The sequence below is a fragment of the Arachis ipaensis genome, chromosome B4, assembly GCF_059453495.1.
Source record: "Arachis ipaensis isolate K30076 ecotype BB chromosome B4, ASM5945349v1, whole genome shotgun sequence".
Classification (NCBI taxonomy): Eukaryota; Viridiplantae; Streptophyta; class Magnoliopsida; order Fabales; family Fabaceae; genus Arachis; species Arachis ipaensis.
Window position 1 is genome coordinate 134,595,071 of NC_142439.1, and position 27,324 is coordinate 134,622,394.

General features: G+C 35.6%; 2 protein-coding genes, 2 long non-coding RNA genes and 1 pseudogene across 4 annotated transcripts; 4 read left to right on the forward strand and 1 right to left on the reverse strand.

Moving 5' to 3' along the window:
* The first annotated feature begins 1,900 nt into the window (after nucleotides 1–1,900).
* On the forward strand, nucleotides 1,901–3,129 carry LOC148569320 (uncharacterized). Its single transcript, XR_015880760.1, has 3 exons — nucleotides 1,901–1,978; nucleotides 2,162–2,265; nucleotides 2,795–3,129. It is a non-coding gene; the product is annotated as an uncharacterized LOC148569320 (long non-coding RNA).
* Nucleotides 3,130–3,953: 824 nt separating this feature from the next.
* LOC148569321 (uncharacterized) lies at nucleotides 3,954–9,179 on the reverse strand (annotated as a pseudogene).
* A 5,462-nt stretch (nucleotides 9,180–14,641) lies between these two features.
* LOC148569322 (uncharacterized) lies at nucleotides 14,642–16,636 on the forward strand. Its single transcript, XR_015880759.1, has 4 exons — nucleotides 14,642–14,687; nucleotides 15,280–15,338; nucleotides 16,027–16,141; nucleotides 16,344–16,636. It is a non-coding gene; the product is annotated as an uncharacterized LOC148569322 (long non-coding RNA).
* A 1,286-nt stretch (nucleotides 16,637–17,922) lies between these two features.
* On the forward strand, nucleotides 17,923–22,762 carry LOC148569323 (uncharacterized). The gene is made up of 2 exons (XM_088484988.1): nucleotides 17,923–18,543; nucleotides 22,702–22,762. Exons 1-2 carry the CDS (start codon nucleotides 17,951–17,953, stop codon nucleotides 22,760–22,762), a joined length of 654 nt encoding a protein of 217 aa, XP_088341114.1. The 5' UTR covers nucleotides 17,923–17,950.
* Nucleotides 19,880–20,680, forward strand: LOC148569324 (uncharacterized). Its single transcript, XM_088483435.1, has one exon. It carries the CDS (start codon nucleotides 19,880–19,882, stop codon nucleotides 20,678–20,680), a length of 801 nt encoding a protein of 266 aa, XP_088339561.1.
* Nucleotides 22,763–27,324: the final 4,562 nt, after the last annotated feature.

Genomic DNA, 27,324 nt, shown 5'->3' on the forward strand with positions numbered 1-27,324 from the left:
TTTTCAAGAATGTGTAGCACTTTGTTGGATAGGGGAGCGTTGTCAATTTTTTAAGTGGTGGTTACTATTGAGATCTGAGAACGTTGTGGCATTTGGTTGATGTCTTAGTGCCAATAGCTGTCTTGTTATGGTAATATGTTAATAACGGTAATGAATGGTTTTTTAAGGATTAATTTGTGAATAAGGAATGAGGATACGGCAAAGTGTTTGAACTTTGTTTCGGATATGCGGTATTAGCACCTAGTACTCATATTACATAAGATGCTAGGCTAATATGTGTTGAAAATATTATCAATTGTTGGAGGTTGTGGTATTTATGAATGTGTTGATGATCACCTATTCGTCTTCGGTGAAGAATTAGGGACTGGAATTTCATGTAGTAAACATGTGCATTTTATATAGCTTCATAAACTATTCTGGCTTTTATCGGCACCAAGTGAATTGGCTAAATCATTGGCCAATTTTGTTGCCAGGTAATGTCCGAACTTGAAATTCCAATCCATGTACAATTTGGTAAAATCTTATATGGTAAAATCATATTTGTTATATGGTAAAATCGGGGATTAGTAATGGTTGTACGAAGAAACTGTTGGCCACTCCAGAATCTGAACTGAGGCAGCGGTTCAAGGGAAACTATGACTTTGTGCTTGGCCAAGTGAGTTATTGAGATTTCTACTACATGCTTCTTGGTATCTAATTATTGTTGACAGTATATGTATATAAGTAATTGGGGCAATGGGATTTTCATGTTCTTACTTTTTGCATGCTTGTGTCTATGCTCATTTGATCCTTGTAGTTGACTCCACTTATTTGTAAAATGGCTTTATTGTTTTACTTATTGAATGTGAACTTGATGAAATATGTGATGAGCAACCTTTATTTTGTTATGAAATAGAATCATTTGACTTCCAAAAATTTTATATTCTGAAGGCTTCAATAGTCTAGTTTTGAAGTTACAGTAATATTTTGATTTTTATTTTAGCATTGGAGCGTTACTTGTTCCTTGATATTATTTTCATGTTGACATTTTGTTTGCATTATCTAAATCCCAAGTAACTGTGTCCTACTTTTACGATCCTATCCCAATTTATTTTTGGGGGAGTTTAGATGTACCCCTGAATTAACTTATTTGCCAGTTGTGTTCTTTTTGATATTGCTGCCTTGAAATGTTGTAAGGCCTTTGTTAATTTCTCTTTGGCTTAATTAAATATATCATCCCGTGCTTTTATATATTTCATTAAATTCATTGTATTGGCTAACTTTATATTCATTTTTTTCTTCTAATGGGTAGTTCTCTACGGAAAGATTATACAGTGGAATAGTTCATGGTGTTAAACATGTGCATTTTATATAGCTTCATATGGAAGTATAGTCATTGTTGTCTTAGTCAACACATGGTTCAATGATTAACAGAACAATGTATTTTATTCAATTTGCTTCCAGAGTTGGCATGTTTGGAGAGTCTTGAGATTTCTTGCAGTAAAGTCACTAATTTTGGCATCATCTTTCTGAAAGGTACTTTCCGTCTCCTTGTATTATTGTGGTGTTTCAGAACAATCAAGATTTTTTATTTTATAGGTTCAACCTAGAATTTTCATCTTCTTCCATGGATTTTTCTTTGTTTTCTGTTTTTATGTGAATATATGGTTATAATTCTGAATGCAGCTATCAACCAATCAGTTTGTCTTTTCCGGGAAAAAAATTTAGTTATATATCCAATCTTCCTTGTGCTTCATTTCTTTGATGTAGACTTCAGTTGTATAAATCATTCTTGGAAGCATCTTCCATGATAAGTATGTCATTTAGTTGGGATTGTCGTTTGTTTATTGTTTTAAACTATTTGTGGATTACATCGTCACTGGTGGTGGTTTTCTTAAACCCTGTGTCTGTTGGTTGTCAGGTGCAAGCCTTCTTTGCTGCAGTGAAGGCATTGTCACGGAAAGAAGTGCATTATGGTTCTTATGCAACATCAGAGCAGGTACTGTGGGCTCGTTAATTTTGGTGGTGCTGAATGAATAACCGAAGTCTGTTGTTAAGAACTTTATAGCCTCCTATAAGTTGTTCTTACCATACTTCACTATCTGTTAATAATTATTTTGTAGCCTTTTCCTTTCTTGTATGCTAGTTTTTCATGCAAGTTAAGGGGTTTATCTGCTGGCAGGTGATTGCGGCTGGTGATCTTTGTGCTATTTGTCAAGAGAAGATGCATGCTCCAATATTACTTCGTTGTAAACACATTTTCTGTGAAGATTGTGTATCAGAGTGGTGAGACTTGCTTTGTTGTTATATATACTGGTCTGCATAGTAATCTGAAATTATTTTGTTATTTATTTTGAATTGGCACTTGGTTACCTGTATGTATGAGTTTTTTTATTTTCAAATGTAGCAGTAGTTTGCTTCATCTTTATCGATTTTAACTCAGAAGTTTCATGTTATGCTTTTTAATTTTTAGCATAGAGTTATCTGGTCCTAGATTTTGCTTTTCTAGAGTATACCCGACTCTTTAGGTAGTAGAATGCGCAATAATAGCCGTTGATGAGAAAATTGCAGATATATTTATCTATCATACAGGATTCTGTATGTTTCAAATTTTTAAATTATTTTATTTTCAAAGGTAGCTGACCACCCCTAATGGGATAAGGCTTTGTTGTTGTTTGTTATTTTCAAATTAGTGGCTATGATTGTTGAATGTGAACGTTAGAGAAGCCAAATTCACTGATCTTACAGTGCTTCAATCTCTCTTGCTACTTTCATTTTTATTCCTTTCTATTTTCTTGCTCTCTTATTTTACCAGGTTTGAGAGGGAAAGGACCTGCCCATTGTGCAGGGCTTTGGTAAAACCAGCAGACTTGAGGTCATTTGGTGATGGTTCTACTAGTTTATTCTTCCAGTTATTCTAAGATATTATAAATACAAGCCAGGATGTTTTTCTGCTATGAAGCTTTTTACATTTTTGAAAGAAGCAACCTTGGTATATATACACCAACAACACATGTAAAATTTCGCCGGAGGCATTCGTGGTTACACTTTGAGAACGTCGAATGCGGAGGAGTCACATTGAACTGGTCGCATCATGTTCATATAATATACTAGTAAGAGGTTAAGTGTATCTTCTAATGACCCTATAAGCTAGAGGAAGTTCATTATAAGTCTATGACTCTTCATTAAGAAATGAAGGTCTATTTCTGCAGTTTCTGCCATATATAGTGTAAAAGTGACAAATATTTCCGAATGTGGTTTATGAAACACACCCGCAAGGAGTGTTGCTTCACTTCACACAATCTTTATGTAGTTTTATGTTTTTGTTTTATTGCATTTGATCTGATAGTTTCCTTTTCTATATATTATGATAATTTAGTAGGCGGTAGTTTTAATTAAGAACTATGTGAAGATGCTTTTAATTATAGGTTATTCTGAATTTATTAGATGAACATTTTGTTTCTCTTTATTTGTAAGAAGGGAGATTAAGGATAATCAACATCATTTCACTTGTGATATTGCTTCTTTAATTTGTTATAGATTAGTTATAAATAACTAAAGTTATGATCAAACAATATACAATGGTTTCATAATCCTGGTTGTCACTTGAAATAGGTATGTAGCTCAAAAAATGGTCTAACTATGAAATAGGTTCTCCATCTCACTAGACCAAAATAAATACTAATGACAGTAAAGATTAATTTTCAGAGAATGGTCAAAAAGGAAAATTCAGTCACTATTACTTAAATACTTCATACGAGGCATGAGCTGAGTTAGTTCCAGGTGTCTTTCTAAAGTACAGTAATGATTGTTGAAAAGTATATAAAGGACATGAAATGAGATCATTTGCGTAAATGCCTATATGGTATCGTTATATGAAACAATTACAAGTATATATAAACTTGTGTTAGCTACTTGTACTGGTTAATATTATTTTACTAGTAGAGAATTTTAATTACTTCTAAGATGAGGCAGTAAGATGAAGTCATTTCAAAGCTTGATTGTGCATCTTCTGATGCAAAAGAAAGGAATGAATTGATTTGGACTTGCTACTGATACTTTGTAACATTCTGATTCTAAGGCCACTGTAGTACTGTACCATATAATATAGGATTTTTGTTCAGAAAATTCACCATCCAAAATCTCTGGCTGGTTTTGTTGTTATTTAACTTATTAATCTTCTTATGATAATTTGACTTCTATTAATGCATTGAATCAGAATACCAATACTTTCCTAATATAAAGATCAGAAAAAAGTGCAATTTCAATTACAAGAAGTTACAAAAAGAAAGAAAAAGAATAACTTTGTATAGATCAATATCACAGTTAACATCTCGTTTGGGAGAATAGGTGAACTTTCTGAGTTCCGAATAACCACTCGAAGAGGTGATGCTGATGGTGATGGGTTGAAAGACGTTATCCGGGACACCCCACTCGAACTGTCATAAACCTCTGGGACTTCGGCGATGCCATCATCCAGGTACACTACATCCTGCATTGTCAGCTGATGGTACTCCACAATCTCCCTTAGGAAATGGTTTCCCTAGCATATACCTCATTCTCGCCTGCCAAGCGAGCCTTCTCGGCAAGAAGCGTCTCCAGTTGAAACCGAATCTGTACAAGTTACAAAAACATAGCCATATAGGACCTAAAATTTCATATTTAAATGATCATATTGTTGTTAAAAACACAATGAGTTCTTGGGATATATGCATAACACAGGGTAGTTAGTATATATGCATATAATAAACAATTCCATAGCATGCTTGAAGCAAAAGAAAGCTCTTGCCTTCAACCACTAAATGTGTACCACTTCAACTATCTTTCAATGCTGTATATGATAGGCAAACATGCAATGGTGTAAAAGCTAGAAGGGATGAAAAAAATAATCTCCAGCAAAAATGAGGTTATAAACTTATGAGACTCAGACATATAACTCATGTTTAGATAAAACAACACATGAAATTGGAAGATGCTTTCAAATTTTGTTATGCTTGTATGAGTGCTTCATAGGTGTTGTCATATCAAATTTGAAATAGGGAACAACAAATAACCAATATCATATCATCATCTTCACGGTTCTGTCCCTTAGTGGTAGTGGTACCGCGGTCGCGGAGCATTTTATTTTCTTCTTCTAGTTGAGAATACCTGGCTTTTGCAAAAGCCAAATCTGCTTTAACAGTTTTTAGCTCGCGAAGAAGTAGTTTTGCTTTGGCAGCCGTTGCCATTGCCACCTGCAAGTTGCAACCAAAGCAAAGTGAAATTATGCTTGTTCAGTTACTTAAGAACATAAACATTTTATTCAACTAAACTGTCATTACAAACTCAATTTTCTATTTAGAAATGCTATCAGAAGCGGTTGATAATTCAAAGGAGTAAAAGGTTGAAAACTACTCATTAATCCAATGGTTAAAAAACATTATGATGTTCCGCCATAAACTTCTGACAATGAAATTCCGGTTTAGTATTTTTCTTATGATTTTATAATGGTTGAATGTGTCATTACTGATCTGCATAGAACCATCTTATTCAAACTAAAAAAATCTATTAACATCTCTGATATAGCTTATACAGTCTGTGCCTTCACTTAGTGAGGCAAGAACACACGATTACATAGTTGGCAATACTTCTCGAGATGCCTTGAGTTGTGATTCATCGTCCCCGTTAGGGGTGTTCATGGTTCAGTTTTTTCATAAACTGAACTGAAACTGCACTAAACTATTTTAAATGGTTTAGAAACTGAACCAAACTACTTTGTCACATAAGAAACTGGTTTTAAACCAGTTTATAATACAGTGCACCAGTTTAAACCAGTTCATAAAAATAAAACCAGTTTTAATTGAAAAAACCAGTTTAAACTGGTTTTTAGGCTAAAACTAGTTTAAATTGGTTTTTAGGCTAAAACTAGTTTTAACTTTCAACATATATAATTTACATTTTCTCTCTCTCCCCCTCCTCTCTCCCCCCTTCTCTCTCTCTCTCCCCTCTCCCTCTCCCATCTCTCCCTCTCTCTCTCTCCCTCTCTCTCTTCTTCTCTCCCTCTCTCTCTCTCTCCCTCCTCTCTCTCTCTCTCTCTCCCTCTCTCTCTTAACATATATAAAATTAGATTTTACATTCTCTTTCTTCCTCTCCCTCTCTCTCCTTCTCTCCCTCTCTCTTCCTCCTCTCTCTCTCTCTCTTTCTCTCTCTCCCTTCTCTCCCTTTCTGTCTTTTCCTCCCCTCTTCCTCTCTTTCTCTTCTTTCCCTCTCTCCCTTCCTTTATCTCTCTCTCTCTCTCCTTCTCCTCTCTCTCATCCTCTTCTCTCTCCTTCTCTCTCCTCCTCTTTCTCCCCCTCCCCTTTCTTTGCCTTCCTCTCTCTCTCTCCCCCTTTTCCTTTTCTCTCTCTCCCCCTCTCTCTCTTTATCTCTCTCTCTCTCCACTACCCCTCTTTCTCCCCCTCTCCTATCTTTCTCTCTCCCTTTTTCTCCCTCTCTATCCCTTTCTCTCATTCTCTTTTTCCCCCTTCTCTCTCTCCTTCTCTCCCTCTCTCCCTTCTCTCTCTCTCTCTTTCTCTCTCACCCTTCTCTCCCTTTCTCTCCATCTCTCCCCTCCTTTATCTCTCTCTCTTTCTCTCCTTCTCTCCATTTCTCTCTCTCTTTCTCTCCTTCTCTCCTTTCCTTCTCTCTCTTCCTCTTCTCTCTCTCTCTCTCTTCCTCTTTCTCCCCCTCCCCTTTCTTTGCCTTCCTCTCTCTCCCCCTTTTCCTTTTCTCTCTCTCTCCCCCTCTCTCCTTATCTCCCTCTCTCTCCCCCTCATCTCTCTCTCTACTGCCCCTCTTTCTCCCCCTCTCCTATCTTTCTCTCTCCCCTTTCTCCCTCTCTATCCCTTTCTCTCATTCTCTCTCTCATTCTCTCTCTCTCTCTCTCTCTCTCTCTCTCTCTCTCTCTCTCTCTTTTCCTTATCCCTCTTCCCCTCTCTCTCTCTCCCTCTCTTCTTTCCTCTCCCCCTCCTCTCTCTCTCTCTCTTCTTCCCTCTCCCCCTCCTCTCTCTCTCTCTCTCTCTCTCTCTCTCTCCCCCTCTCTTCTCTCTCTTTCTCTCTCTCCTCCTCCTCTCTTTCTTTTTTCTATCTCTCATTCTCCCCTCTTTTTTCTCTTTTCTCTCTCTCTCTCTCTCTCTCTCTTTTTCTCTCTTATTTTGGAGAAAAGAGGAATAGGGAGAGAGAGAGAGAGAGAGAAGAGGGTATAGAGTTAGAGAAGGCTGAGAGAGAAAGAGAAAAGAGAGAAAAAAGGGTAGAAAAGAGAGAGAAAGAGAGGGGTGGAGAAGAAAGAGAGAGAAGAGGAGAGAGAAAAAAGGAAAGAGGTGAGAGAAAAATAAGAGAAAAAAAAGAGAGAAAAAAAGGAGAGAGAGAAAGAGGAAGGGAGAAGGGTGGGAGAGAGAGAAACAAAAGGGAAAAGAGAGGGAAAAGAGGAAGAGAGAGAAAGAGAGAAGGGAAGGAGAGAGAGAGAGAGGTAAGGGGGAAGGGAGGGAGAGCGAGGGAGAGGGGAGAAAAAGGAAAGAGAGGGGGAGAGTGTGAGAGGAAAAGGAGAGAGAGAGAGGGGAGGGGGAGGAAGAGGAGAAGGAGAGAGAGAGAGAGAGGAAGAAAGAGGGGAGGGGAAGAGAGAGAGAAAAAGGAGGGAGAGAGAGGGAGATGGGGGAAAGAAGAGAGAGAGAGACAGAGAGAGAGAGAGAGAGAGAGAGAGAGGAAGAGAGATGGGATGAGAGAGAGAGAGAGAGAAAGAAAGGGGAAGAGAAAGGGAAAGAAAGGAGAGAGAGGGGAGAGGGAGAGGAAGAGAGACGGGAAAGGAGAGGGAGAAAGAGAGAGGGAAAGGAGAGAGAGAAAGAGAAAAGAGAGAAAGAAAGGGTAGAAAGAGGAGATAGAGAGAGAGAGAGGGGGGAGAAGAAAGAGAGAGAAAGAAGAAAAGGGGAGAGAGAAAGAGAGAAAGGGAAAAAGAAGAGAGAGAAAGAGGAAGAGAGAAGGGAGGGAGAGAGAGAAACAAAAGGGGAAAGAGAGGGAAAAGAGGAAGAGAGAAAGAGAGAGAAAAGGGAGAAGGGAAGGAGAGAGATAAGGGAAAGGGAGGGAGAGCAAAGGAGAGGGGAGAAAAAGAAAAGAGATGGAGAGAGAGCGAGAGAAAAAGGAGAGAGAGAGAGAGAGAGAGAGAGAGAGAGAGAGAGAGGAGGGGGAGGAAGAGGAGAAGGAGAGAGAGAGAGAGGAAGAAAGAGGGGAGGGGAGAGAGAGAAATAGGAGGGAGAAAAGAGAGAGAAAGAAAAGGGGAGAGAGAGAAAAAGGAGGGAGTGAGAGGAAGGAAGGGGGAGAGAGAGGGAGAGGTGGGAAAGGAGAGAGAGGGAGAAAGAGAAAGAGGGAGAGATGAAGAGAGATGGGAAGAGAAGGAGAGGAGGGAGAAAGAGAGAGAAAAAGAAAGGAGAAGAGAGAGAGAGAGAGAATGGAGAGAAGGAAGAAAGCGGAAAGTGAGAGAGAAGGGAGAGAGGAGGGGGAGAAAGAGGAGAGAGAAAGAGTATGTAAAAACTAATTTTGGAGTTTAAATAAAACCAGTTTTCATTTGGTTTAAAACTAAACTGAACTATAAAAACTGGTTTTTAATAAACTGGTTTTCATAAAAACTATGGTTTCAGTTCAGTTTTTTATTTAAAAAAACTGGTTTATTTAAAACAGTTTCAGTTCAGTTTCAATTCAGTTCAGTGAAACCAGTTTTTTTGCACACCCCTAGTCCCCGTGACTTTTTTTAAGCCGGATTTGAGTCTTAGGTTCTGCTGTCTTGCTCTCCACGATCATTCGACCTTCCTGAAGAAATTTGAGAAGCAGCAATGAGATGAACAATGTTATGTTGTTTCAATACTTGAAATGATACAATTCCCATACACCAGATAATGAAGAATCAAATTAGTAGTTAACTATGTGTCTCAGCTAGTTAACAATTCTGTTTTTTTCTAAAAGCAAGATGTTACTACATTGTTACCCTATAATAAAACATCATTAATAGACATAGATCAGGTTTGATGTTTCAAGCGTGGAAGAAACATTTCCCAACTAATTCAAACAAAGCCATGTAACTTGTTATGAACTGTGGACATAAACCAATTCCAAGGTGGAAACATATAAGACAGAGAAGTTACCTCAAAAGCCTTCTCAAAGGTGTCACCTAAGTGATTAAGGAAACTAGTGATTCACCTTTATTTTAATTCATTCAGGGGAAACAAGCTATCAGTTGAAGTATATCATGCAAAAACAAACTGAAATCATGAAGCAATGTACAATATGAAGACTGTAGAGATAAATATAATATGGGGTGTTTGAGCAAGACAGCAACAAATTGTAAGCCCGGTCATATGAAAACTGTAACATACCCAAGTAGTGCATAGAAAAGATAATAGGGGGTGTTTGAGCAAGCCAGCAACAAATTCAAGGTTCGATGATAATCAACTCTGATGATTTTTAGCAAAGAAAAAAAAATTAAACACGGTCATTATTCAGCAAGACAGCAACAAATTCAAGATTCAATCACTAACAAATTAATTGATTACCAATTCAACATCATCTCAAGGCAATCTGGGAAAGGGAGAACAGGGGAAGTGATGATGCATGGACTTACCAAGGGCGACTGGGTGACGAAGAGGATCCCAGCCCAGAAGAGGACGAGCGATGAAGCAAGTGACGACCCTACGACGGTCCACGATCCACGGCGACTCGCGACGGCGAATACTTGAAACCAGAAGACGACGGGCGACGACGATCCGACGAGTGCTTCTGTCGCCGGAGAGGAGGAGCCTAGGGAAGGCCGCGAGACGTTGAAACACCGGCGATGAGCTCGATTGCGAGACAAGAGAGGAGAGAGGAGAGAGGGAGAGATCTTGCGTCCGACGCACAGTGAGAAAGATTGATAGATATCGAGCAGAGAGAGACAGAGAGAGAGGATAGCAAGAGCAGAGAAGAAGATTTCAGAAATCTTCAGAGGCGTGAACGATTTTAGTTTTTTGTTCTTATAATATGTTTAATCCACATTAAGAATAATTTTAATTTTTATTTTTTTAATATGTTTTTGTTTTGTTGTTTAAATTATTTGAAATTATAAAATTAGGATTAATTGAATTCTAAAATTTGATTAATTTAAAAGGATATTTTTATTTAATTAAATAAAAAAAAGATGTTTAAGTCTTTTTGTAAAATTAAATAAAAAATATATTTTTATTTTTATTTAATTAAAGAGATATTTTAGTAAAAGTGGTGATATAATATATATTTAAAAAAAATAAATGCTGACGTGGAAAATAAATTCCACATGATTTATTATTACTTATCCGTATTTTAAACATATCGGTACGTATGAATTTATCATCATACCGTAGCAAACAATATTTTATTTCAGGGCTAGTCTAAGTGCATGTGTATGGGCAACAAGAGAAAAAGAAAAAAAAAAAGGAAAAGGCTGTTGTGTCATAGAATTCTCCTTTTATTTGCACTAGTGGAATTACTTGGTAATTGTAGGGCTATCATTAATCTGAGATGCTATGCTTCAGATATTTTTCAAGGTGAGTTCTTCTGTGCCTAAGGATTTGGTACTGAAATTGCCGAAATACACAGTATTTGAACGGAGTTTAATTACAATTTAAATTATTAATTTGACCCAGATACCAATTTTTTAATTTGTTTACAATTAAAATTTTTAACGAAAATTTTATTAGAGGTTTGCTTTATTTATTATTGTTTTTTATAAATTTTATAATTCTATTTTTCTGTTTTTATTTAATTATCATTTTGATATTTTATTCGATCTTATCACGTGCATGGCACGGGTAATTACACTTGTTATTCCTCTAGTTTTTACTTTTTGATTAATTTGATCTATCAATTTTAAGGCTAATAAAATTTGTCCTTTTATTGTTATCTAAATAGTAAAGATACTAATATTTTTCCTTTCTTTTTTTTTCACCATGAGAGCGGTTACAGATGGTGAGAGGATGGCGGCGGGGACTCAGAAACGGCGGGGACTCAGAGGCTTGTGTGAGTGGGGATGGAGAGCTTCTGATCTGCTTTTGCAGTGTGTTGGTTGGGAGGGGGAGGCAGGGGAACGAGGAAGTAGATGTTTCCGCGACGGAGTTCAGCGTGGGGAGGAACGATGAGGAGGTTGGGGGAAGAATAGTTCCTGAGGACATGCTTAGGAGCTCTCATGATGTCAGCAGCCTTGATGGTGCGAGTGGTGATCTCTTCAACTCTGCCATTGGAGTGAACTATTCGGATCACGTCCAGTGCCCCGCATGGTAGGATGCATGATATACATCACCTTATGCTCTTCTTCATTCTCCACATCCTTCCATTTCCTACCCACAATACATACGCTTTCTTCTTTTCTCTTTATATATATTTTTTCTCTCCCTACATTTTTTATTCTAAAACCCACTTGCATTTATCTTCCATATTTAATAAGTTGGCAAATTACATAAAGCACTAAGCAACTAAGCACAATTATGTATGAGAAATGCAGTTAAATGGAAATCACATGATGTACAACCAAAAGCTTAACCGTTCTTAGGTGAAACATCACTTTTTCTTTATTGGATGCCATTCGATCAATAGAGTAAACTAAAGTACCAATGTATTCTTAAAATTATTAATTTGACCCTGATACCAATTTTTTAATTTGTTTACAATTTAAATTTTTAATAAAAATTTTATTAGAGGTTTACTTTATTTATTATTATTTTTTACAAATTTTATAATCCTATTTTTCTGTTTTTATTTAATTATCATTTTAATATTTTATTCGATCTTATCACGTGCATGGCACGTGCATGACACGGGTAGTTACACTTGTTTGTTATTATATACAAGTATGACAAAAATTTACTATTCTTTGTCTGTTTTTTTTTCTTTATCATAATATTTTGGTCTGTTTTATTTAGTTGATTAAACAAGTGGATTGAAAAATGGCTTGTTTTCTACTCAAAGTAGGATAAGTGAGATTGTACCTTGAAGAAGCACTATTGGGGCCAACATTAAGCACCATGTTAGGCCCCCGCCCCCTCCTTAATCCTATGTACATATGTACATAACACTATTACATAAAAAGTATCTTCAAGCACACGTGTCTGGATTCCATGAAAAACATTGATGCGAACTAGGTATATCCCGGCACGGTCCATTCGTTGAATAGATTATAATATATTAGATTTTTGACACATGACATAGATTAAATGAGTTATATTCTTAAAATTATTAATTTGACCCTGATACCAATTTTTTAATTTGTTTACTAATGAAAAAAAGAAGAGAGCAATCAACATAATCATCAGCCACATATGTGAAATGTGAAGAGTTGGACAGTTAGAAAAATGTTTGTACCTAAAAGTTTAAAGGAAACTCGTTACTATGAAATGATCAATAATGGATTACTAATATTAATCTACACGGAAAGGAGGCGTGAGGGAGTGATCGTAATAAATTGGAACAAAGTCTGGAAAAGAATAACGCACCTCAACACCACCAATGCAAAATAGAACCACCAGAACTTCAATAAACCAGGATGCCATTAATTTGTAAAGCATAAGCAAGAAACAAGAAGCGATCACAACAAAAGAAATTGTTGCCATGGTACTGATTTCTACATAACCAGTAGAACCAACATTCTCAGTATTCAAATATTCATCCGAAGCATCCTGCAAGTTAAACATGACTATGTATCAACAGCTGGATTGATGCCTTTTTAAGTATGAGAAGAAAACTTTCTTTCGAAGGAGCAAAACTAGAACAAAAAATAATAGTATATATATATAAAATTGGCATGAAAAGGAACCAAGTAACCTTTAATAGCTTCTCCCGCTCAACAGCAGCCTCTCTGGTTGTGGTGCATTGATACTCAGCGTGGAGGTAGAGAGCTGCTGATGTACTGCCGCAGCGTGTTGGTTGGGAGGGGGAGGGGGAGGGAGGGGAACGAGCAGGTAGATATTGTCGCGATGGAGATCAGCCTCGGGAGGAATGATGACGAGGTTGGAGGAAGAATATTTTTTGAGGATATGGTTAGGATGAGCTCTCATCACATCAGCAGCCTTGATGGTGCGAGCAGCTCTTCAATGCTGCCATTGGAGTGAACTATTCGTATCACGTCCAATGCCCCGCATGGTAGGATGCATGATATGCATCCCCTTATACTCTTCATTATTAAAGCTAAGTTGGAGAAGAAGATGGGAGTAAAAGTGAAAGTTTGTGTTTATGAGAAGAAGATACGGACCTATATATAGAGATGAGAATGGCCGATAGTAAGGGGATGGGAATGACCGATAGAAATGGGGATGGGACATATAATATTTTGTTTCGCATTAGTAAGAAAAGGAAAAAGATGTTGTCTCATAGACTTCTCCTTTTATTTGCGGTGAATTCTTCCGTGCCGTTCCGAATTTGGAAATGCTCAAATATCCATTAGAATATAGATAAGTGTTATCATGTGGGTCCAACAAAAATGAAAGCTTTTAAACGGAGTTAATTATCTCTTAAAGAACTGGACAAATAGCTTTTGTAAAAGTACGAGGCATTACTATGCTAGCCTAATAAAAGTCTGAAATGCTTTAATTTTTATTTAACTAGTTTTCTCATTACTTTGAAAGACTATTTAAGGGTCATTTTATTAAATAATTAAAAATATTTTTTTTTAACTTAAAAAAATATAGATAATAAATTAACTATTTCTATTAATCTGGCAATACATACAATATTAAATCTATTGCTTTTAATATGTCAGATTAAATTTTAATAATTAATAAATATTTATATATACACATTATATTTTATCACTTTAATTAATAATAATATATAAGTTTATATATATAGTGTAACACCGTAGTTTTTCACATAATTAATTTTGAAAATTTTGTGATAATTTATCTATTATTATCTGTAATTGAATTTTAATACTAAAATTATAAGACATATAAAACCCGACTAACATATACGAATCTGATAACATAGCAGATTCTTATGTGTATATATAGTACAAATAGGGGTGGGCAAAAAAATTCAAACCAAACTATTAAAAAAGAACCAATTTTAAACCAAAAAAAATTCAAACCAAACCAAATTTATTTTATAATTTAGTTTTAACTCCAATCCATTTAAACGGTTTTAATCCCGGATCCAGATCCAGATTAAAATCCAAATCTCACAAAACCCTAATTCTTAACTTTTGATTCTCAAAAAATCCAGATCCAGAGCACCGTCACGAATCCTTTTCTCCTTCGCCCGCAGCCGGCACCGCCGCACCGGAGCAGGCAACCGGCACTGCAGTTTCGTAGCTGCCACCACCACCACGAGCGCGTCGCGCCACTGCTCTGTTCCGCCATCCGCGGTTCCGCCGTCCGCCTTTTCTCGCCGTGACCCAGCTCTGTTTTTCTCCGTTCTCTGGGTACCCTCAAGGCGCCGTCCGCCTTTTCTCGCCGTGACCCAATCAACACCCTCGCCCTCTCTGACCTCTCCAAGATCTACCTCTTCGAACGCAAGCCCAAGGATTCCAACGCTGAAGTACCGCCACCGCCTCCTACGGTTGTCGGTGGGATCCTCAAGAAGGACTGGCTCCTCAAGCACCGGACAAAAGTTCCGGCCGTCCTCGGTGCTGTGTTCAGGGCGGAGCACGTGTTTGGTGACCCTGCTCAGTGGCTCAATGTCTGCTCCGATCTCGATTCCATCAAGTAAAACCTCTCTCTCTCTCTCTTTCTATTAAGTGCGTGTTTGGATGGTGGAGTTTTGGAGAAGGTACGATTCAGCATTATGAGTGAACAACAATAACAATGGCAGCTAACTAAGTAGATAATGATAGTGTTTACTTTTTGCATTTTAAGTGAAAATGTCGATTTTTAGCTATTGTTTGGGGGGTTTGAGGATGTTGCATAAGAAAGTAATATAATTGAGCACGGATTGTATGTTGAGGAAGCTGCTGTCTTGTTTTGGAGAATGGAGATATGTAATGTATATTGAGATGTAGTGGAACAAGGAATTGTTGTTGAGGCAAGTTTGAGGTTTTATTTGCTTTATGAATATAATGGCTTTTATTTTGAGTTCAATTACTATGAACTGAAAGTGGAGAAGAATTTTAGACTTGCATGGTAAGACTTTCAAGATAGTTCGTGATTGAGTCATACACTTGTGATTTTAGCTCAATATCATCCAAGCATGACCTACAATTTGAATGTATTGTGTTGGTTTTGGATGTGGGATTTTGGTTTTGTTTTCATTTCTTGGCCTTGATTTTTCAGAAATGTGTTTGGGGTTGTTTGTGTGCAGGGCTGTGATTCGTGGGAGGAACATCAAGTTGGCTGTTGTAATTATCCACACTGGTGCAGGTGATTAACTTACTAGTTTTTCTGTCTTCATCACTTTACTTCACCATGCACTCTACTCACAAATTGTATGAGGAGAGTGAATTTAGATTGTTACATCATTGAATGGGCAAATTTTGCTGTATTGGTTGAGTTTGTGTTGCTGGATTTGTGCTTGATTATGTTATGGCGAATGTTTAATTGATCTTCTAAATATATGATTTTATATTGTGATGATTGAATGCTAATCAAACACTTGGGGCTGAGATTAAGCTTAAGGATAGTTGAGAATCAATAAAATACACCAAAGCTTTTTCTGCAGAATTAGGCAGTAAAAACCGAAAATTGTTAGATTTACTACTGCCAATCTGGGCCTCTGAATGAATCTTAGTTTTATTTCATGTTATTGTTGTTTAGGGAAGTTCTGAACCTATGTTTAATTGCATGATTAGATTAGATATACTAGGCTGCATATCCCTAAAGAAATTTATGAGTTATAAAAATGCTTCCCCTTTTGAAAAATGGTGCCTTGTGCAGAAAGAAACTGAATTCTGATTCTGCAGCAGTAGATTCTTGAGTACATAACTCTCAATTTATATGAATTTTTTATTTAAACACTGCTGCTGTCTTGCGAGATATATGAACATGCATTAGTTTATGAATCATGCTGAAGTTTTATTGGCTGCTGTTTCTTTGGATTAAATGTCTGTAGGTACTTATATCAGGGAAGGAAGATCCAGAGACAGCATTCTCTCCTGTAATTTTACATAATGAACCTATGATTTTCCCTGTATTTTAACAGCAACTAGTGATTTTGGATTATTAAGGTGTGCTAAATTCTATGTTCAATTAGATTTGTGTTGGTCGATGCTCTTTTCTTGAGCCTAATTTTTGTGCAGAGTCCAATTTGACTTAAGTTTAGATTCCTGTTCTCATTTTTATGTACCTAACAAAATGAGCATTCTTTTTTAAATACATTTTTGGTTAAAAGATTGGAATGTTTCTGATGCCAAATCATTTTCATGATAGATGAGGTGCCATTTTATGCTGCGGCCGATGAAAGGATTGTAGAGCTGCATGGAGAAGTCTTGAAGGTGCTTAAGGCACTGGAAGCAGTAGTTGGGCACCTGAGGATGATTTAGAGAGATTTTAGAGAGATTTTTTAGTGGTATTCTTTTGATATCTTGAGAATGATTAAATGTTATATAGATTAGCTATTGTCATTAGATTTATAAAGAACCAAATTCTAGTTGTAATGAACCTATACACTTTAAAATGACTTTAGTATTAATTTTACTTTTAAAAAAATTATGGTTTGAAAATTGAATTTTTGTTTAAAGAAACTGATTTTAAAACTGGATTTTCAAAAATTGGTTTAATAAAAATCCAAACCATGCCCAGCCCTAAGTACAAAGTCTAGAGTTTTATAAATTTACTCAGAAGTGGCGCTTAATAATTGATAGTATTTAGACCTACTAAAAATTTAGTCGTTACATAATTATAATATTCATATTTGTTAAGGTGTAATTTTTTTATTTTTATCATATCTAAATTATAATATTTTTGTTTATTTTATTGAATGAATAATAAATCTAATTAAATTTTTTATAATAACTAGATAGAAGACATAAACTATATATAATTGATAATTTTTTTTATATAAGTTATAATTTATTTATATAAAATTATAGATAATGTTATGTCATTTGAGCTAATCCTATTTACATTATACACAACAATAAATATCAATCATTGAGTAATATAATTTTTATTTAAAGAGGTAATGACCAAATCAGTACCCGAAAGATTAAAACGCTGACATTGCGGTACCTGACTATTGTTAACGACAAAATGGTACCTGACAAACGTATCCATAACCTGGACGGACCTAAGCTCCGGTTAGGAGAATGCCTACGTGGTCACCGGATTATGCTGACATATCATGTTTTAATTGAGATGTCATTTCTAATTAATTAAATTGCTAGCCTAGGTGGAAATTAGGTTAATTGGAATTCAATTTTCCCCTAAACCATTAGTCTTTGCCCTAATCCCAAATCAAACAAGTGTTGTTACTGCTGGGTGAGTTACTGTGACTTAGTGTTTCACTAAGAGTAAAATTGAAGGGTCACGTAAAGAGAGAGAGACGTTGCCCTGGTTACTTGGCGCGAAGAAGAACGAAGAGGATTTGAGAGACATTGTCGAAGTCGTAGCGTCAACAGGGAGGGGTTGGTAGTGGCATCATCACAACCCCAGTCTTCGCAAGGAAGAACGCTACGTAGAGGTAAGTTCACCTTCACTCCATCCTCTCATTTACGTGCCTTCTGTCGACAGCATTATTATCATGTTGATTGTTTTATTCATTGTATCTTCCCTCTACGATTTTTTAGATGGATCGTCTAGTTACCTTTGTTTATCATCACATGGGTGCCTTGAAAAGGGGTGTTGACGGTAATATGATATATGACGGGGGTTTAGTAACTGAGATACACAGGGTGAATGTGGAGACATGTAACATGTTCTTTGTCGAGGGTTTATTTTTAGACTTGGGTTACCCTGGATACAGTGAGGTGTACTGGCTAGAACCTGGTTTAGAGTTAGGTAAGGGTCTTAGAGTGCTTAGGACAGATGCTGAAGTCATGAGAATGTGTGAGAGTGCGATGAAGAATGACAACACTGTACACCTATATTTTGATCACCCCATTGACGCAAACCCTGAAATCATAGATGAAGAAGTCTTTTCTGATGGTAGTAGTGATAGTGTGGTTGAAGTCAATCCAGATGGTGATAGTGTGAAGGAGGATGAAGTTACTAATAAGGTTGACGGTCATGCTAATGAGACGGAGAATGAAGGTGTGAATGAGACCAGTGGTGAGGTTAATGAATTGGAGATGGGGTTGAGTGTGGCTGTGAAGGAGAATATGAATGACGGTGTACCTGAGGCAACTGTTGATGTTAACGAGTCGAACAAAGGTGAGAGTGGTGCAGGGGAAGAAGCTGCCAATGACGGGAATGCGGAGAAGGACACTGAAGGAGCATCAGCTCCGGAGAAACCGGCTAAGAAGGTTAGAAAGAGACATCCAAGACTAGCCCCTAGTGGTTTACCCCGAGAAAGAAGAGCTGCCGAGAATGAGGGTGTAAATGAGAGTAACCATGGAGAAGCTGAAGCTGGGAATGAACCCACCGAGGAGACCAATGATGATGATGTTGCTGGTCTCAATGGAGGTTCTGAATTTCGAGAACCTTTCGTGGATGAGGAAAGGGCAGAGGACCCTGTTACAGAAAACCCAACAGGTAAATTAGTTTTTTTCTTTAGTTAGAGTAGATGTGAATAGAAATTGCTTCAATTCTCATGTATCTCAACTGACTTTACAGCAGATAATGTAACACAAACTAGTGGGAGGGATAATGCAAGGAGAAATCATCCAAGGCCTCAACCATCTGGGCAAAGAATTGTACCTGAAAATGAGGATGAAGCACCATGGGTAGAGGTGCCTAACCCGAATAGAGAAGATGGTGATAGTGAACCTGAGATGTACCAATATGAATTCGAAGAACTCTGTAGCCCCCCTGCAACTGATGACGAAGAGGAAACTGTATTTCCTCAACATAATCCCAACACGCCATATGGAAAAATAACTCTGGAGTTGAATATGGAGTTTGAGACCATGGAGCAGTTCAAAGCAGCAGTGCAGAAGTACAACATACAAATTGGGAGATAGGTGTTCTACCTTAGGAATGAGAGGAAGAGGTGTAGGGTGATCTGCTATGATCCAGACTGCCCTTGGTTGTGCTACTGTGCCAGGACCAACTACCCAGCATCCTTTCAGATAAAGACATTTGTGGATGAGCATACGTGCCCCAGGAGTAACAAAAGTAAATCTGTTTCATGTGCTTGGGTTGCTGAGGAATTGGTCCCAAAGCTGAGGATCCATCCCAACATGCTGCAGAGAGAAGCACAAGAATGGTTTAAAGTGCAGTATGACATCTCAGTCAACGAGAGGATGATGTATAGGGCTATGGTCAAAGCCAAGGAAGTTATCGAGGGAACAGAGAAAGATCAATACCTAAGGCTCAGAGACTACCTTAACGAAATCATGAAGGCAAATCCTGGTTCAAGAGCCAACATGGGGACTACTCCACAGCCAGAGGGGTTGCCTAAGTTCAGAAACTTGTACATCTGTTTGGCTGCTTGCAAAAATGGCTTTAGAGCAGGGTGTAGGCCATTTATTGTTTTGGATGGAACGTTTCTGAAAGGGTACTTTGGAGGGCAATTATTAACAGCAGTTGGTCAGGATGCGAACAATCAGCTGTTTCCAATAGCGTATGGGGGTTGTTGATGCAGAAACTAGGAAAAATTGGAGATTCTTTTTGGAGGAGTTGCACACAGACATTGGGGACTTCAATGAGAATGGCTGGGTTTTTATGTCAGACCAGCAAAAGGTGATGTGGACTATCTTAATGTTTTTTGAGTTCCTGTAAGTATACATAAATTAGTTTTCAAATGTCCTCTAATTCATTGTGGTTACCATTCAATGCAGGGTTTAATCCCAGCATTACAGGACGTCATGCCAGGGGTGAAGCACATATTCTGTTGTATGCATATGTGGAGAAATCTGAACAAGAGATGGAAGGATAAGGAACTTAAGGCAACATTTTGGCAATGTGCAAAGGCAACTACTGATCAGGAATTTAATGATGCAATGGGAGCTGTGAAACGGATCAACAAACAGGCTTGGGAGTATTTGTCAAAGTTTGAACAAGAACAGTGGTCGAGATCAAGGTTTTCAGACTGGCCAAAGATAGACAGTTTGACAAGCAACAACTGTGAATCATTTAACTCAACAATTGTGGGACTTCGGGGGAAGAGCATCTTGACAATGCTTGAGGAGCTTAGGTTCTACATCATGAAGACAATGGCAACTCACAAAGACTCACTGATGGCTTATACTGGACAAATAGCCCCTGTACAGGTCAGTAGGTTAGAGAAAGAAAAAAGACAAGCCAATTACTGGGAAGCACAATGGTGTGGTGATGATGAGCACAATCAGTTTGAAGTAACAAAATGGCAGCATAGAGTCAGAGTCAATACACGAGAGAGGATATGCTCATGCAGAAAATGGCAGCTCACTGGACTACCATGCTGTCATGGGATTGCAGCAATCCAAAGAAAGAACGAGAAACCTGAAGACTATGTCCATCACAAACTCACTATCGAGGCTTATAATAGAACTTATATGTTTCACATTAATAGCATACCGAGTCAGGAGTACTGGGAGCATCACGAAGGGCTGCCATGTCTGCCCCCTCCATACAAGAGGCCTATTGGCAGACCTACAAAGAAGAGAAGAAATGATAGCACTGAGTAAAGTTCTGGCAGCCAATACAAGGCCAAGAGAAGATATGGACAGATAACATGCCAAACCTGCAAAAGGGTGAGCAAAACAAAATCCATTACTTAAATGCATTTACTTTACCTTATAGCAGAACTTTATTAATGCTGCTTCTCCTATCTCATGTGTTTTTTGCAAGGCTGGACATAATAGCAGAACTTGTCCTGACAAAGGAAGTGGAGCAGCAGCTGAAGAACCAGATCTTGATGAGGATGAAGCTAGGGAGCAAGAAGCTAACTGGGAGGAGACCATGGAGGCTGCACACGCTGCATATGTTGCAGATGAGGAAGAGCTCACTCAAAACCATCCACAAACTCAGCCTGATCAGGTAAATGTTAGTGATTTATTTTACCTTGTTGTACTAAACTGTTGGATCTGTCTCCATAGAAGATTTGATTTAATGAATGCACAAACTGATGCAGAATAACATCAATGATGGCAACACTACAGCAAGTGCTTCAGCCCCTAATGTAGCCACCATACCAGCAGCAACCAACCCATGTGCTCCACCAGCTAGCTCAGAACCATCACCAGCACCAAAGAGGAGAGGCAGACCATCTTTTGTTAGGGGCAATACAGTTCCACCAAGAGGAATGAGCAGCACCACTCGAAGAGGAATGGCAGCCACTACAACAACTCCAACCCCAGCACAAAATGCAGCAGCTGCACCACCACCCAAATTCCTGCATCTCCATCCAATGTTGGGCCTCAGCCTCAAGGTCCATTACCTAGGCCCAGTCTTCAGGCCCAACCTACAGCACCATTTAGGCTCCCAACTGTGACTAGGGAGACCATGGCAGCAGCAAGCCCAGCCACCCAGAGCAGGTTCACAGGCTTCATGCCCACCCCATCCTTGAAGAAGAAAAAGCCATCCGGACCACCACCATCAAAGCCATCAAGAAATGACAAGAAATGAGCTTAGATTCTTGGGTTTTTTAGTTTGTTGTTATTTGCATTTTGGACATGATTTACTTAAAATGCACCCAACTGCCATTATGGCATGTAAGTGCTAACCTAGTGTTTCTGTGTTTTGTTACTGTGATCTTGGGTCTGTAGCAGGTACTATGAACATGTGTCATTTTGGTTGTCTTATTTGGGGCCTGAACTTTGTTACTCTAAGTAGTTAATGGTTATAACTGGATGTTATTTTGGTGTTTTATTCAGTTTATGTTTACAAAACTAATTGACATGGCTTACATAAACTCCATGTATATTGGTTAAATCACCACAACAACAACTCAAACAAAGCACAACAAGAACACAGCATACATTAATTTATCTCAATTACATTGAGGACAAGATTACAAAATTCCAATCTCTGACTGTTATACTATTATAATCTACAATGTCTACCTACTTAGCCACCATAAACATAATCAAAGCCACATTTAACCCAATCAAAATACACATAAAAATTAGGCACAACTCAACCCTCTTCAGATTCTCCTTCATGTCATTCACCACAGACAGTACCATCATTATCCTTTGAATTTCCTGGCCATCCCCACAGTCAACATTGATTCTGCCTTTCTTTTTGGGTTCTGGTTTGCCTAGCATATTACTGTTCTCTGAAGAAACTTCTCCTTCCACACATTCCGCTTGTATTTCATCCAACCATTGGAAATACCCGCAACGCATTTCTGTGTTCTGGCACAACACGAAGAGTTCAAACATCAGAGAACAATCGAAATCTAAAAATGAATGAGAATAGACGATAAACCAAGAAGGGATATTACTCTACTTCCTCACATATTCATCACACTTCCAATCTTACCTTCCACAGAGGGCAGCGTAGAAACCATCTATCAGGGTTGCTACTTGTCTTCGACTTCAACGGAACCACCGGAAGGGTACAAAAGCAATAGCCATCGTAACTTTTACTCACAATGCCCGAAGCACCATCCACGTCGCAGGCTTGCATCGAGGGCTGCCTTCTCAGCGTTGCAGATTTTCCACGAGCCCTTGCAGAATGCATCTTTCAATCTTGGATCCCCTACTGCGAATGAAGGAACAGAGAGCGTTGTTGATTTGGGATTAGGGCAAAGACTAATGGTTTAGGGGAAAATTGAATTCCAATTAACCTAATTTCTACCTAGGCTAGCAATTTAATTAATTAGAAATGACAACTCAATTAAAACATGTTATGTCAGCATAATCCGGTGACCACGTAGGCATTCTCCTCACCGGAGCTTAGGTTCGGCCAGGTTATGGATACGTTTGTCAGATTTTAAAATCATCCAGGTACCATTTTATCGTTAACAATAGTCAGGTACCGCAATGTCAGCGTTTTAATCTTTCGGGTACTGATTTGGTCATTACCTCTTATTTAAATAACAAAATATAATTTTATTAATTTGTACATTTAGTCTTATTTTTATAGTTAGATACTATAAAAATTAGATTTGTAAAATCTTTTGTAGTTATATTAACAAAAATATGAAAATGAAAAAAAATTTGTGGTTCATTACCGCCATCAAAAATGAAAATAAAATGTATTATTTTGCAGACTAGGAAAATGAGATTAATATACAAATTGATCATATTTTTGTATTCTTATTTAAATTAATAAATAGAAAATTTTGATTAAATAAAAAAATTTTGAGTACCAATATAATTTTTTTTATATTATTAATATATTATGGTTAAATTTTTATTGTCTCCTGCTCATATTATTTTTATTAATCATTATACGCTAATTGAGTAACTTAAAATTAAAATTTAATTATAAAATTACTAAATTATTATTATTGTTTATTTTTAATTAACAAGAGAATACACCTAAAAAAAAGTTAGAATAATTATTTTAAGAATAAAAAATATCAATTATATCAGTATTTAATAATTAATTATTTATTAAAATATATTGTGTAAAAACTAAATATAAAAATGCTTAATATATTATATTCAAATGAAAAACAATAATTTTAGTGGTCAGAAGCCTTTTCTATAAGAGAGAATCTGGTTGCGCGCATGTTGGAGAAGATGATGCAGATGTACACACCTGACGGTCCCAATAACCTACACAACCCCCTGACCACACATTTAATTCACTTCACTTGCATTATTAAATCACCATTTGGCCCCACCCTTCATCTCATCTCGTTATTATATCGTATCACAATCATCAACTTTATCACGTGATACAATAAGTTCTCCTCTCCTCTTCTGCTCTTCTCTTCCTGGCAAATTTGCAATGGCATTCACCCGTAATATTCTCCAAACTTCAGAGGATCAGAAATCTTTTTTAGCATTATGGGTTGTCTTTTTCCGGAAAACAGGCCACATCCTATTTTCCTAGGTTGTCCCCAACGTACACTACCCTATTCATATATACAACTCCCTCTTCGTATTTTAATACGATAAATATTTACAAGTAATTATTTTTATGTATTATATGTAGTCATAAACTTTTTTTTTATTATATTTTTGTATTTTGTATATAATTATTTCTTTTTTTTAAAATATTCTACATTTTTATTGAAGTTGTCATTTTTTTCGCTACATATTGTCAAAATTATTACTACATTTTTTCCTAGAAAGTAAATATTAGATATAAAAAAGATAGTACTAATTAAATAGCAAAATCATTTTAACATTCTTACCACTATTGCTCCCATTATACTAGCTAGTACTAGTATTAATATATATAGCTATATATTATTACGTTTAGATTCACCCAACAAAAAAGGGATATCACGTTTCTCATGATAGTGATAAACTCTTTAACGCTAGAATAAGTGTTTACAAAACTCATCCATAATTGTGGTTGAGAAAATTTTAATATATATTCTCCTTAACAATAATGTTGGATGAACTGTTCTTTAATTTTTACTTTTTTTTTGCGTTATTTAAATGTTTCAGTTTTATCTTTATCCTATTCATATTATGAATAAAAAACAATATGAAATTTATTAATGAAAATGTGTTGATCATCATATGTATATGTAATTATATATATTGACATATTTGTGGCATTTCCTAAACCAAACTTTTAAACTCGTGAGTTGTTTTGTACCTTTTTTTAGTAAGTAACTAAGATTTGATTTCATGCTTTCATGGTTTTAGGTTTTGCTGTAAAGGCCTTAGAAGTCACGAATTCTAATCCTCTCCATGGCTACATACTATTACTACTATTACTATAAACACCGATATTATCTATTTCCCAACTACGCACAAATAGTACCCGCTATTATTAAACAAGCATGACAAAAGCTTGTCCGTCTAATTTGGGAAAGAAACGGAGAGGGGTCGGGGAACAGTGGAGAATGTGAAGTATAGGGAAAAGATGGAATTGTTTCGTATGAAAGGGAAGGAAATTGGAACCAATAAGAAACTCATCATTAATGTTGAATGTGGTATTGAAGTGTTAGTCAATAAGATATTACAGGGAGTATATACAGGCATGACAAAAGCTTGTCTGTTTAATTTGGATCATTAAACAAGTAAAGGGAGATTGTACTTGAAAGAAGCACTATTGGAGCCAACATTTAACATTCAACCCTTCATCGTTCTAACGAGCAACCCAACACGAAACAAAGATCATAAAATTAAGATATATTATTTGGTAATGATATAGTGTACGTTTAGAAAAGAGATGCAGATGTAAGAGTAGTGTGAAGTTTTCTTGGTTCCCCAAAAACAAGACACAAAGTCAAAGGCTACAAAGTTGGGCCCTCACATATGGTACAGCTTATGATAGTGCATATCCACACATGACACTCCCACCACGCTTCATACATTCATGCTTATTGCTTTGGATCACATGTGCACACTTTTTGTCTCAAAAAAACTATATATTCTTTGCTTCATAGATATTTTCCTTTAATGTTGTTATGTAAATAGGTTTTTAAATAGTTTGATTTTTGAATTATCATCTTTTAATTAGTCATAGATATTCTCTTATTACATCATATCAATCAACATCTTGAACTTTATTAATACCCTGTTACTTAAATACTATATATGAATGAAATTGTATTAGAAAAATATTAGTATTTTTATTAGTAATAATATTATAGAATTATAAATTTTTTTTAAAATAAATTATATTCTAATATTTGATTTTTTATTATAACTTAAAAATTAATAATATTTAATATTTTTATAATAAATATTAAAAAATTTATTAAATAAAGAAATATAAAATTTATTCAAATACAATAAAAAAGAGTATTATGTGGCACATTTTGATTATCAAATTAAAAATATATAATAAAGTAGTTTTAATTATAATAAAAAATATTATGTGATATATTTTGATTGTTAAATGATCAACTAATAATTAGTAATAATATATAAAAGAGCTATGTGAGTAGAGAGGGAACATAGAAAAGAGAAGAGGAGAAAGAAGAGACTTCATTGATTTGTAAAATTTTTTTTAATTAAATTGCAATTAGAAAGTGTTATATATATATATATATATATATATATATATATATATATATATATATATATTTTGGTTGTGAAATTAGTAATATGTAATAGATATAATAAATTATTAATAATATATATAAGAGATAGAGTAATAAAGGAGGAAGAGAAATAGAAAAATAAAAAAGGAGAGAGGTCTTCAATTTAAAAATATATATATATATTTTAATTACAAAAAGAGAATATTATGTGACATGTTTAGATAATAACTTTTAGAAATTGTGGCATATTAATTAAAATCCTAAAAAAAAATGAGTGAAGAAAAGAGGGAAAATTTATTAGTTTTGAAAAAAAAAATTATTTTAATTATAATAAAATAGAGTACAATGTGATACATTTTGATTGTTATATTAACGATATATTTCAATTTTAATTGTAATAAAAAAATATTATGTGTTACATTTTAATTGTTAAATTAATAACTAATATTAATATATAAAAAAATGTAGTAGTGAAAAGAGGATAAAATATAAAAAAGATAAAAAAAACCTCCTTAATTTAAACAAAAAAAATTTTTAATTTAATTACAATAAAAGTGTATCAAGTATTATATTTTGATTATAAAATTATTATTTTAATTACAAAAGCTATTATATAATTATTCTATAAGTCAGGTTTTACTTTAATTTATTCTTCATTTTGTTTCTTTTTTTTTTTTTTAAAGTGTTCTTCATGTATTTAGTGTGTGGCAATTTTAACTAGAGCAGCAAATACATTCCCTTACTCAAGGTAGTTGGGCTCAAGCTAAGTTTTAAGCCAACCCTATAAGAAGTGTGCATTTAATTTGCATAGCACATCAAACAATTTTCTTAGGTAGATATATCCCTTTTTTTTGTTCTCTTATTTGAATTTAATAAAGCTTATTTATGATTGAATCAAGAATTTTTTATTAGAATATATTTCATTTATGAATGCAATATTTTTTTTTATATTAATATTAGAATTAGACAATCAATAAAAATAATTAAGATGATACTAAAATATAAATTTATAATTTCATTTTTTTTTGACAAAAGTATTTTATATATGAAAAGGTCATTTAATATTTATAAATGATAAAATAATAAAAGATAAAATCTAAGTTTAAAGAAAAAAAAATAGATAAATTTTATATTAAATTAAAATTTTAGAGTGAGTTCAATATTTGATTATAAAAAATTTTAACTCATAAAAATAAAAATAAATTTAAA

Coding starts and splice junctions, on each gene's coding strand:
- LOC148569323 (XM_088484988.1), top strand. CDS start 17,951: ATGAGAATGTGTGAGAGTGCGATGAAGAATGACAACACTGTACACCTA. Junction 18,544..22,701: donor GGTCTCAATGGAGGTTCTGA/ATTTCGAGAACC, acceptor TGGATCCCCTAC/TGCGAATGAAGGAACAGAGA.
- LOC148569324 (XM_088483435.1), top strand. CDS start 19,880: ATGCCAGGGGTGAAGCACATATTCTGTTGTATGCATATGTGGAGAAAT.